The 13,952-nt window shown below is 33.4% G+C and overlaps 1 protein-coding gene across 1 annotated transcript in view; it reads right to left on the bottom strand.

Moving 5' to 3' along the window:
• The window catches only part of LOC129939589 (discoidin domain-containing receptor 2-like), a 100,937-nt gene that overhangs the window by 52,503 nt on the left and 34,482 nt on the right, over window positions 1-13,952 (bottom strand). Inside the window, exon 2 of the mRNA XM_056047657.1 lies at window positions 3,451-3,991. Within this exon, the coding sequence (XP_055903632.1) occupies window positions 3,451-3,604 (154 nt within the window). The 5' untranslated portion in view covers window positions 3,605-3,991. The remainder of the gene's footprint in view (window positions 1-3,450; window positions 3,992-13,952) is intronic.

Here is a 13,952-nt window from a genome sequence, read left to right as displayed (position 1 = left end):
TTCTGATATTTTGATATTTTAAGCACCAAGAAAAAGAAAACAAATCCATTTTATAATGTCTTTTTAAGAATGAGATTATTATAATGTATATTATAGATTCGAAGGCCTCCAAATACGAGACACAGCCCAAAAACGTATCAAAAGTACTAATGACCAGGGGCAGTTTTTAATACATCGTAACTTACATAGATTCTGGAAGAAGGAGATATTGCACTATGCATCGGAGGGGAGGCCGTTGCAATTTGTCTATTCCAGAAAACTAGCCAAGAAATGTATCCCTATATCAATGTTATTATCTTTTGAGAATAAATAAAAAAAATTATAAGACTTTACCTTTAAAATGTTGTTAAGAGTGGGAGAGGTGCAAGTTGATAAAACTGAAATATTTATACCTTAGAGCATTTTAGGTTCTAAGACTAATGGTGTCAAAAGGTAAGCGAAACTAAGTCGAACTATTTTTTTTATGAAGTAATGATATTCCACAATTATAAAATACCGACCTAATTTTTAAAAATATCAAATGCGCAAGGTGTAGTCAAAGCTGTTGAACTTCTTCCACGAAGCTTCTTTTAATTATAAATTATTTATTTAAGTTAGTTTGATTATTTATAAATCAAATAATTATTTATTTATGGTCGTAGGACATATTTTTTACATCAAGAATGTTTAAAAGGAAAATATTTCCATATCACTTTTAAATCGATTTTTTTCCGATTTTGTATGAAAAGAAAAGGCAAAAAACTTTTTTTATTAACTTCCCATAGGAAGTTATTGTCAAATTGAAAATTTTGACATTTCTCGACGTTTCAAGCTAGAGTCGAAATAAAAGATTTTTTGAAAGATGTCTGTGCGTGCGTTTGTACGTACTTTAGTACGCTCGTACGTCCGTACGTTCGCGACGTTTTTTTCGTCCTCCATAGCTCAAGAACCAGAAGAGATATCAACTTCAAATAAATTTTTATATACAGATAATAAGGCACAAAGATGCAGAAAGGGCTCTCAAGATAATTGCGTGGGTGGTTTTTTTACCATAACAGTTTGAAAAAATGGTGAAAATGTTGGTTAACCCTAAATATCTTACGAACCAAAAATGCTAGAGACTTGAATTAAATGTTATATAATATATTGTAACGTGATACCAAACAGGTATATTTTTTTAGAAAAAACCAATATAACTGTTTTCGTTTATAAATCAATAAAACTGAAACAAAAATTTGTCACCTCCAAAATTTACGACTGAAATATGATTTCATTTTTAACACAATTTTGTGCAACGAAGAATAATGTTTTTGACACCTGATAAAATTTTGAGAAAAATCGAATTGACAGTTTTTTTTACAAAAAATAAAAACCTAAAAATGTATAAAAGTTGATTTTCGACTCAAATATCTTTTCAAAACTTTGAGACATTGGCTTTAATTTACTTTAATCTTTCAAAAAATCTTGTTGTCAACATTCAATTAAAGTTTGAAAAAAATCAAATTGACAGTTTTCGAAAAAAAAATTAACAAAAGTTGGTAAAAAATGATTTTTGACTCAAATATCTTTTAAAAGCTTTGAGATAATAGCTTGTAACTGATTTTTTCTTATAAGAAATATTGTTTTCAACATTAGGACAAATTTTGAGAAAAATCGAATTCACAGTTTTTTTACAAAAAATAAAAACCTAAGAAAAAGTTAACAAAAGTTGGTAAAAATTGATTTTCGACTCAAATATCTCTTCAAAAAATTTAAATATTGGCTTCAAACTAATTTTATCTTATAAGAAATATTGTTTTCAACATTTGGTAAAGCTTTTAAAAAAATCGAATTTAAAGTTTTTTTACAAAAAATAAAACTCTAAAAAGTACACAATACTAAAACTTGGAAAAAATGTACTTTCGTCTTAAATAGCTTTTCAAAAATTAAAAATATTGGCTTCAAACTTATTTTATTTCACAGAATATATTGTTTTCAATATTCAGTAATTTTTATATAAAAATCCAACAGTCCGTTTTTTCATAAAAAATAAAATCTACAAAAAATAGTACGCAAATTTGGTAAAAATTGATACGAGTACCAGTACATATAGACAAACTTTTAAGCAAGACAAATCGACAGACGGGATGGGAAGTTATCAGTGTGGGTCGCATCCCAGCCTCTTTTTTATTTAATTTCAAGTTGATTTCAACCCTTAGAGAAAGTACGAATTCAGTTTCTGAATTTCGCTTTATTCACTTTTCACAATGTGTGGCATATACGCAAAGTTGTCGTATATGTTTTTACCAGTTTAAATTAACATATGTATTAATATTTTGTTTTATTATTTACTATTTAACTAAGTTGACCTTCAATGCATTCTTGACATTCTTAAAAAAGAATAAGCAATTAGCGTTTTCAAGAACCAAATGATAATATTTTATTTATTTGTGGGCCTTTATCAACTAGAAGAGATCTTTTCTATATAACTGTACATTGGAGTAGTTATTTGTACACATAAAAAGCCTCCTTCATTTTTCTTTACTACAAATTAACTTAAATTTGCATTTTTTTAATTTGGCCTAAGCATAAATTGAACACTAACATACTTCCCAAACTACTTTTTGCATCAAATTTGTCTTTATGTGTATATAAACATAATATATGTATGTATATTGTATTACATTACATGCAAAGTATCGATCTCACTTTTTTTAAATCCTACAAATAACATATTTTTTAAATTAGTTCATCACATAGAGGTAAACATTTTTTTATGACTTTCCATAAACTGTTATCCAAACGCCCTTAATGAAAACATAAATTGGAATTGGAACCTACCTATCCATCAGGCTATTTGATTAAGAGCTTCAAATCATACCTTCTTCTTAGCCGCACAACCAACCAAAAATACACACACATTTCTTGACGTTTAAGGTTGGTAGAGGTATATTATGCTAAAAACATGAGGTCGAGGCACGTCTTAGGTCAGTTCTTTAATTAATCAATTTTATCTGAAGAACAAAATATTATCCAAACCAATCCCTCTTAATAGAGAAATAAAGATTCTTTTAACTGCTTCCAGTTGGATTATCATGGCCTTAATGGAATTGCTTTACATTAATCTACTTTAAGTGCCACTCAAATCAATATGTTGTAAGTGTGTGAGGTTTGGACGGGCTAAAATGTGCGTAGGTATATAAATGTAAGTAGTATACACCGTATATTATACGTATATATACACACAGAAAGCTTTACCACTATAAAGTAGAATAATAAATGTGTAACTATTTAATGACCATTCCTGAAAGGATATCATTTAAGAGCTTTAGGTGTAGGTAGATGATGGTAGATCTTATCTCCACTACTAATCTGTGAACTAAATAAACTTGTTTCCGTTACAGGTATGTATAATATTCGTATCTGTATATAAATGTATATACCTACATAACGTAGTATTTATGGAGTTAAAAAATATGAAATCTAACTTACCAATATCAAGCGAATGAACCACCTGCAGCAGAGCCATTAACCAAAGAACGATGCCAATCAAATATTTGTCATTGTTTTTGAAATTCATTCCGGACCCGGAACAACTTCGTAGTGCGCACATTTTCAGATTTCTATCAAACAATTTTCCTTTCATTTGATAGCTAATACACCTACACTCTTCTCACATTCCCCGCCCGCCTTACGAACGGCACCGAACGGTTGACACAAACAAAAGCACACGTCTAAAGGTACAAGCTTAATCTCTGTCCTCCTATGCTTCCACGTCTTCGTCGACAACAAAACGAATACGATATGACGGCTATGGCGACGGCCGACAATGTTATGGTACGTATGTTGATGTGTGCTTTTTTGCGTCACCTGTATGTGAATGTTGTTATAATCCTTTTTTATTCCTCAATAGATGGAATAATTTTACGTAGCATGCGATACTTCAAACGGTAAAGTATACAATGAGTCAATATCAGAACTTCATACCATGCACCACCTTTTCATTCAAAAAACGCAGTAATGTTGTATCGACCTGGAAAGAACATAAACACACAATTTTAACTTCGAGCGATATGTAAATTTATTATGAAAATTAATTGTTTTTCGTTAAAATATGTAGCACACCCTCAATCAAAATGAAGGCACACTTATGGAGGGAGGGCATACTTAAAGGGTTACCATCATTTTAAAGTTAGAAATAGATGTAGAAAAACAGGGAAGCGAAACAAAAATAATGTGGAGTTAACATTATTAGCATAGACAGTTTCTATAGTAAGAGAACATGCCGTGTTTTTTCAGAAAATTTCAGCAAGACGTTAAATGTTTGTAAATGTAAGACTTAATTCGTTAAAAATATAACAATTCTTTGGTAATCAAATAATTAATTGCTAAACCTTTTGAAACAGTAAGGAGTTCTAATATGTCAGAAAGATCTGAAAATTGGTTCTGGATTAATCGAATAAATGCTATGGGTTTTTTATCATGGGAGTTTTAAGGAGTTTTCCAAATGCTTACTTTCCAGACAAACGCCATTTAAAGGTAGTTCTATGCCATGAATGGAAACTCGGTTAAAGGAGATATGTGCATCGTGACCATGGTATTACAATTGCCTTCAAGCAGTACGATAAAGTAATTATTAAAGTCAATTCAATATAATTTTAGGGTGGTGTCCCTGTAGCACTACGTACGAGGTAGAGGAAAATAAGAAGTACTACACCGTCTGGCGCTTAAGAGATCAGGAAAAAAGATTCTTATAACAGGTCCGGATGTTTTTTTTTGCCACATGGGGCCCGACGTCGATGTTTTCGTCGTCGTTGTCATAATCGACACATTCATCCTCATCAATGCAGACGAGAGAGAGGGCTCAGCATCATCACTTTGAAATCAGTAAGGCTAGACCTTCTGCCACACTTTTGTTTTATATCTTTGATCTCATCAGAGGGTGTTCTATTTTGGTGTTTATGTTTTGCTCCTCAGTTCCTTTTTTCATATTATTTTTGTTATTTTATTATTTCTTTTGGTTCATTGTAAATTAAAACCTCTTTTCGAAAATTGCTCTTTCTTATGGATACTGCCTGGGCCTGATGCTTCAGTTAGAGTGCTATGTCATGCTGTATTACGAAAGTGCCTAAAGCAGTTGACGAAACAGATGAATGACAGCTTTAACCACACAGACACAAATGCTAATGAAGCAAAATGGTTTGATTTATTTTATTTCTGATTTTTGGTTTCGTTTATTTATCTTTTTTGTCGAAAATCTGGTGCAAACGATTTGTGAAAGGATATTTTATGAATTGCTATAAAGAGGTTTTTTACAAAATGGGTTGAACCATACAAAAGAGAAACAAAAAAAAGGAACAAATTAAACGACCCTCATTCAATAATCGTTTTATAAATTTGCACAATTTATTGAATAATGTTATCGTCCATTTAATTTAAAATAATTGGCAAAATGGGTTTATTATCTTTGGGAAGTCGAATAAATTGATTGTATCTATAATTCAACGACTTAAGGGCATTTTATTACACAAAACGTTGGAGTTGCCACAAGGTATCTTTGTGCGTTAAACACTGGCTTGAATTTTTTAAAGATATTTGAAACACAGAATTTTATTGTTTAGATTTAGTGTTTTATAATAAATACTATTAAAAAGTAAGCAAACAATTAAAAAGTATATTTTCAAACTAGCTTCTGTTTTCATTGACTGCGTATTCGAATTCAACCACAAATCTAAAGTGAAATTTCATAAATAAAATGATACTAAAGAATGTTTTTGTCAGTTATCCAATTCATCGAAACCAATTCATCCTCTTTAAAATTCTTATCTCATTTTATATCAACAAATGTATTTTCAAATAACTGCACAGAAATATTTTCTTAGTGCTTTAGTCAGCATTTTATGATTATGGTGAATTAAGCTTAAGTTAGTATTAAAATTTAATGAGAAAATACCTACTTCATCCTACGTAATTAAATGAGAAAACATGCACAGGTTTATGTTTTTGTTTTCGTAAAACTTATTTAATTGTTTTCCATTTTATGTTTGACTAAAAAAAAATTAAAACCTCAACATCTATGGATTTTATTTGTATCAAAAGCTGTAAAAGTGCTACTTTTTATAGGTCTATAACGGATTCTGATATAGTATGCCTAAAACACAGTTTCTTCTGGCTTATGATACTTATTTTGTATTTAATAATTTTGTTTGCCTTGTTAAGGAATTCCAGAAATACAATACTGTTTCTAAACAAAGCCGTCCTTAACATTAAGTTTTGTATGTGCTTAGCAGAAGCTATTTATGAACCAATTTTATTAAATACTTTTATTCTGAATATTTTGTGACACACAATTTGCTTCTCATAGTTGTACAATATAAAGTAGTCAATTAAATGCATCTGTGTATTTCTTCTTTTTCGATGCATATTTATGTTTCTTTTACAAAAAAAAAAAAAAAATTAATAATCTGTGAACTGCAAAATCTTCATCCTCTGTTAAATAAAATAGTTGTCAGCATGTGGGCCTTTTGTGAATTTAATTTGGTTATTACGTTTGCAATGAAATTTTCAGCTATAATTTACTGATTTTTCTTACATTTGCTTCATATGCAATAAATTTCAATTTAAATTAATTGAAATGTTTACTTTGAATGCACTGGCAGGCCGACGACCAATTATTATGCATTGTGAAGGGATAGGACATGGACATTCTGCAATTCATCCTGGGTTCCTTTGAGAGGGTTTTAAATCAAAAGAATATTTTGGAAATTTCAAAAGGGTTTAAATTTGATTTAAATTGTTCAAACATAAAAATTGAGCATCGTAAATACATACTTAATTTAAGCATTCTTTTTTGTCTGATATTTTGACAACCACAGTTGCAGCGTTTGATTGTACGCATTTAAATGCTAATTTAATAATTCAATTCGTTAAACGGCAATACCAGTAATAATATATTAAATAAGTTAAATCAAACAATACATTTTTATATTATAAATATTGACGAGAAGGTTTAAAGGTCACAGTATTCCAAAATTGATTTTAAAAATGAGACGGCATATATATTGCACATTGCATAAACCATTAATTGAACCAGGGTTCAGTTTCTGTTCCATTTCAGTAGTCCGACTAAAAAAGCTTTGAATAGTTAATAAATTTACTATGCAGATTTAACCAAGGTGGGCTTCTATTAAAGATTCGTATTTTACTATATTGTAATCCATGATATTTAGGAGATTACATAGATGAGTAAAGTAACATTTAATAGAATTAAAAATATGCTGATTCTTAGAAATATGGCGTGAACAAATTATATTTAAACTCAATGAAATAGGTAATACAGGATGGTGATAATCTCCCTCTACAAGTTTTGTTTCTTTAATCTTTGGAAAATAATAATTCCACTTAATTGGTTAAGTTTAGATCAGACATTGGAAAGTCGTAGACCAGACTAGAAATCAATCGCCTTTGAACATCAATTAATAAACCACTACCACTACAGTTGTTATGATAGTATTAATACGACGATCTCGACGCTAAATTTGAAAATTGGAATGTTATTTCTGTTTCCATAAAAGAAGAGCTTAACCAAGTTTCGGTGAGATTTGTAACACCATGATGAATATTGCTTATGTTCTTGTAGACCATGTTGGTCTTTCTAGGAAGGCCGATAACGTTTTCATAGTTTAGCATTAGTTGGTGTATCTTCTCCGTTAGAGGGAGATTGTCATATGATTTGGAAAAGGGTAAGGGCTTACACACTTTTGATTTTGTATGTATTTTAAACAATACACAATATCTGCTATAGAATTTCTATTTTATCTCTAAGGACTTTAAGGCTTTGGAGCAACATTTTCTTACTTTAACGTTATTTGATACGATTTTTGTGTATTATAAAATTATTTTCACCTATCAGTATTGAAGTAAAAAACAATGTGTAACAATTTCTAGCATTCTTAATAGTTTGTTTTTGTTTTTATTTAAAAAAAAAAGACAATCAAAAATAAATAAAAACGTCTCGTAGAGAAAGAGGGATAGTGACAACCAACTCTCAACCATTCATGTGTGCAAGTAATGTGAGAACAGATAATTTGAGAAAGCACTTTTCATGACAAGAATTACTCTAGCAGGAGGTGACACAGGCAGCTAATTCACCCAAGACCACTGGATTGACAGTTCTTCATCACGCCACACAGAGGCACCTAAAAATGAGTTTATTACATTCAAACCAAGCAAATGGTTAAAGAAGATCTTTTTCCCTAAAACTAATCTAAGACCTAGTATCTACTTTATCATTTACCTAAAATATTCTAAATTTGCTTGTGATTTTTTAGTTTGGAAAAAAATGGTTACTTTTCTTCCACTAATTTTAAATCAGTCGCATTTTGGGCTTGTGAGATATTAAAGAATAATAATGGATGGATGTAATACCCGTGGCATGATGGTTAGTGCGTTGGACTGCCCGAAAGGTGGAGGTTATTAGAATTCTCTTGCACCGTCCAAAAGTCGGAGACAATTCTGTTCCGGATTCCGTCCGCTAGGGCCACGAGAGATACGTGCAGGAATTGGCGCAAGATGGTCATCGTTGATCTACACGGGCAGCCATTAGCGAGTAAAAGTGTAGTGAAGTACCTCGGTATCTGGTTCGATCAGTATTTCTATTTCGACAGACATATAAATGCTACTCCCAGGAGCCTTCGCTGTTTTTAAGCAGTCGGCCTGACCCAAGAGTGAAGGTAATTTGCTACATGGCCCTCATACGGCTGATGATCGTTTATGGTGGTCCTGTGTGGTTCAACGTTGCCCTTTCCCAAATGGAGAAGTTTCGGGTGTTCGAGCGGCAGTTTTACGACACTGTACCGGCTTATTTCGAACAGCCGAATCTTCTTACGTGCATTACTATACTAATGAGGTCCTATACAACGGGGCTCGAATCAACAGAATTGACAATTTTTTGATAAAACTCGCTCGAGGTCACATTGCCCGAGAATTAAATTATTGGTCTTCGACCAATAATTTAATTCTCGGGGCGTTCTATCCCAACGACGAGTATTTTGAAAGTGCACGCTTGAGCGGCTTCATTCCACCAGAGGCATTCCTCTTTTTAGATAGATACGGCCTGATACAGGATAGATTGGCAGTTCTGCTAATCTACCACATCAGACGACGAACCGTGGATAGGCGACTCCTGTACAATCTGGACGTCATGGCACAAGGCGGAGCAGAGCTCCTTCGGTTCAGTAGGGCTGTGTCCGAACAAGACAACTGATAGGCTGAAGCAGGAGAACCAGTCAGTGTTGGTGGCTTCAATCAGCACTTGATAGTGGGTACTCGGGATGGGGTTTTAAGCCTTGGCCGGCTTGCATACTTTTTTTTTTATAGTTTTAGAGTTTAGTTTTAAGTAGAATAGGCATAGTGTCACAAAAATAAAATGCAAAAAATACAAAAAAAAAAAACAAAAAAAATAATTAATAAAATGGAACAAAAAACAAATAAAAAATATTTAAAAAATACAAAAAAAAAGATAACAATATATGAAAAACCAAAAAATGTTAGACAATTAGATTTGCTGCTGTGGTTGTTCTAGTTTTAAGTAGTTTATAGGTAGAATAGGTATTGTATGTTTGCTTTAAGTTTTGTATTAGGGACTTATTTTAAGTAGTTTTTAAGTAAAAATATAAAAGGATATTGATATAAGTTTTTCTAAATTTTCTAATGAATACAAAAATAAATAAAATGGAATTGAAATTAAATAGATCTTAGGGCCAAATGGCATTAGCATTAAGTATTATTTTTTAACTTAGAGTGTCCGTATGGGACCAGTAAGTTAGTTATAAGTTATGGTTAATTAGGCTAGTTTTATTAATGTTTGTCTAGCTTTAAGATAGGTCTAAGATTAAAGTAATAAAAATGAATGAATGAAAAAAAAGTGCATTGGACTGTCATCCGAGAGTTCTTGGGTTCAATCCCTGCCTGTGCCACCTAAGTTTTATGCCCTCTTGCGAGGAATTGACAAATTCTTCAAGAGTAATTCTTGTCATGAAAAAGTGATTTCTTAAATAAGCCGTTCGGATTCGACATATAAAACTGTAGGTCCCCTCCATCCCTGCAATTACTCGCAAACAGGAGTGGTTGAGAGTTGTAAGTCACTAGGCCCTGGTTCTCTACGAACTGTTGCGCCACCTAATTTATTATTTATTTAATGGATCTTCTTGGGAATATATGTAAATACATTTGCCAAATATATTTGAAAGAAGACCTGATGATCAAAGTCAGCTCCACAATATCAATTAATTCGTGAAATTACCTATTCGAGCAGTTATTTTCCAATAATTCTTTCATAATCATCTACAGTCTTATGTATGTGGACAAAATGAAGTTTCAATTAACATTTTCTCTCATTTATAATAAATTATCCTAGTACATCAGTTCTTGCTTTCTGTACCTATAGGACATCCAATATTAGCCTACTCAATATCCCTTGAACTCAATCAAACGTACACATTTCAAATACCTATCATCCATGCCTTCCATATCCAACTTGCTTATGACTAGTTATGTACATATATGTATGTTATTATCCACCTGATTGTTTTTTTTTTTTTTTTTGTATAAATCACCTAACATTAATTTGAGCCTTAATTCATAATTCATCCTTATCCAGATGTATATACATATACCCAAAACATCTATCGTTACAGTTTTCTTTCCCACTCTTACCATCATATCAGAATATTGTAATGATACAATTTAATCATAAGTGGTTGAAGATATGGTCGTAGTCCGCCGATGGAGCTGCTGTTTTCGTAGCACGAGTTTGAGTATTAGGTATCTCTAAATAGCTTCTAAAAATGAAAGCAAAATTGAAATCATAAAATTATAGACCAAACTGTACCAAGTAACGGAACTATCGTCAGGAACACGAAACGCTGTAAATATGTATATGTATATGTACATATATAACATGATAAAGGTAAACCACGCACATCAAGTTATTTACAGAAAATAATTTCATATCTTGTTGCGTAACTAACAACAGACTCTGTTGAGAGAACTAAATGGGTAGCTTAGTCACACCTATACTACTCTATAAACACATGCTTATTTTTGTATATAGGTATATTTCCGTCTATCCAACTATCCATCTATTCAACTCACTTTATGAGTTTGGCGCATTATTTGCATCCATACATGTAAAATTTTTCAGGAACGATGACGGTGCTGAAGTTATGCTGACGTCGACGTCAGTACCACGGTGAACAGTGGGGCAAAATGAGTTGCAAGATAAACAGGCATAATGTTTACTTGCACGGTCACCCAAATATTGCACTATTCTGTTTCATAACTTGTTTGTGTAAAAGTGCTCAAAGAACAATTCATTTTGAATAACATTAAAAATGTTTGGAATATTCCAGTTAAAATTAAAACTAAGCCTAAGAGCATTAAATGGTTGACTACATTTTAAGGTTCATATGGTACAATCAGGATTTCACTTTCTGGATTACTTACCAGACAGTTATGTACGAGTATATTCCCCATACAACTTGAGAATTATCTAATTATTGCACTTTTCAGAGCAAAGTAAAAATAAGACCAAATTTTACTTACTTACTTAAGGTGGCGCTACAGTCCGGGGCGGACCTGGGCCTCAACCAACAAGCGTCTCCAGCCAGCTCGGTCCCTAGTCCAGCCAAGTTGGTTGAGGTCCTCTCCCACCTGGGTGCGCCACCTGAGTCGCGGTCTTCCTCTACTGCGTCGCCGTCCCTCGGGATTGGATTCGAACACCTTCCGGGCTCGAGCGTTGATGTCCATCCGCTCTACATGACCTAACCATCTAAGTCGTTGGACTTTAATTCTGCTAACTAGGTCAAAGTCGCTGCACAGCCCGTACAGTTCGTCGTTATATCTTCTCCTCCATTCTCCATCTAAGCGTACGGGACCAAAAATCACCCGAAGAATTTTTCTCTCGAAGCATCCTTAGACGCTCTCATCTTTCTTTGACAGTTTCCAGGCCTCAGCGCCATAAATGAGAACCTGTCTTGTAGATGGTGATTTTACATGCTCGAGAGATTACTTTACTTCTCAATTGCTTTCTAAGTCCAAAGAAGCTTTGCAAGAGTTATTCTTCGTTTGATTTCAGCGCTGGTGTCGTTGTCTGTGTTAATAGCGGTGCCTAGGTAGGCAAAGTCCTTAACTACCTCAAAGTTATAGCTGTCCATGGTGACGTTTTGTCCAAGACGTCGTCGTTCAGTGTCCTTTTTTGATGACAGCATATACTTGGTCTTGCCCTCATTGACCACTAAACCCATCTTCTTCGCTTCCGTCGCAATGCTCAAAAACGCTCCACTGACATCACGGTTTAATCTTCCAATTATGTCAATATCATCTGCGTATCCGAGTAATTGGATGGACCTTTGGAAGATTGTGCCTCTAGTGTTGACGGTTGAGTTTTGTACAATTCTTTCCAGAACGATGTTGAAGAAGTCGCATGACAGTGCATCGCCTTATCTAAAACCTTTTTTGACATCAAATGCATCGGTAAGATCTTTTCCGAACTTGATAGAGTAGCGTGCATTCTCCATCGTCATTCTGCACAAACGGATAAGTTTGACAGGAATGCCAAAACTAGACATTGCTCGGTAGAGCTCTTCCCTAAAGATGCTGTCATACGCGGCTTTGAAATCGATAAAGAGATGGTGCGTATCGATTTGAAGCTCCTGGGTTTTTTCCAAGATCTGCCGTAGTGTGAATATTTGGTCGATAGTGGACTTTCCTGGTCTGAAGCCACACTGATAAGGACCAATCAGGTTGTTGACGAATGGCTTCAGACGTTCACATAATACGGCAGAGAGGATCTTATACGCAATGTTAAGGAGACTGATGCCTCTGTAGTTGGCGCAGTTTAGAGGGTCTCCTTTCTTATGTATCGGGCACACTATGCTGAGATTCCACTCATCGGGCATGCTTTCTTCCGACCATATTTTGCAGATGAGTTGGTGCATGCTCCGTACCAAGTCATCGCCTGATGCTTTGAATAGTTTGGCAGCGATGCCGTCAGCTCCAGCAGCTTTGTTTGACTTAAGTTTAGATATAGCTATCTTCACTTCGTCAAGGTCGGGTAGGCGGAATTGTTGATCTGCGTCGCCGAGTTTGAGTGGCTCTATCTCCCTTACAGCGGAATTCGGTTCGTCATCGCCGTTATATAATTTGGAGAAGTGATCTTTCCATATTCTCAGCGTCGACTGCGGTTCTACTACGATGTTCCCCTGAGACGATCAAATTAAATGATAATATGTTGGTCTATTTTCTAAAAAATCAATGCATTAATCCTTTTTTCTGTTCCATTCAATAATGGAGGTGGTGCTAAAAATAAATGAAGGACTCTCTAAAAAAACAAGAAACATAAAAAATGATAAAAACAACAACGTGCACAGCTTTGAATTTATAGCAACACAATTGTCTGTTTTTTACCAAAGCCTTTATTATGTTCTTAGACATTTTTTAAAATTTGGTACAATTTCCAGGAGTAACTTTTTCTATATAAATATAAATGATTTTAGCAATAAACCTCAGAAAAACAAAATATTTTAAGGTTCCAAAATATCATCTCCACTGTTTAGCATGATTATTATAACGTCCAGCTATGCTGAGACGCAGAAAGAATCAACGCATTGTGAAAATAAACAATTCCAATATTTCCCATAGACATTCATATGTATGCACTTGCTTTTAAACCAAAAGGACGAAATGTAGGTGCTGTTAGTTCTACTATTACGATAATGAGGTTATGAAGGATCACTGGTGAATTTCAAATGAAATTTTCATCGCAAAATTATGTAAGTTGGAGGGAAAATACATTGCACACTCCAGCGCCTCAAAATGTCAGAGATTTACAATCTACATTAGTGCCAGCAACAGGGAGTTACAATATAACTGTAAAAGCTACACAATTTGACTTGAATGTTAACGTGATGCAGTAAAATATGTGTATCTCAGTC

This window comes from Eupeodes corollae, chromosome 1 (assembly GCF_945859685.1).
Source record: "Eupeodes corollae chromosome 1, idEupCoro1.1, whole genome shotgun sequence".
In the NCBI taxonomy this organism is placed as follows: Eukaryota; Metazoa; Arthropoda; class Insecta; order Diptera; family Syrphidae; genus Eupeodes; species Eupeodes corollae.
The sequence above is the reverse complement of the archived record's forward strand: the minus strand, read 5'-3'. Positions and strand labels throughout refer to the sequence as shown.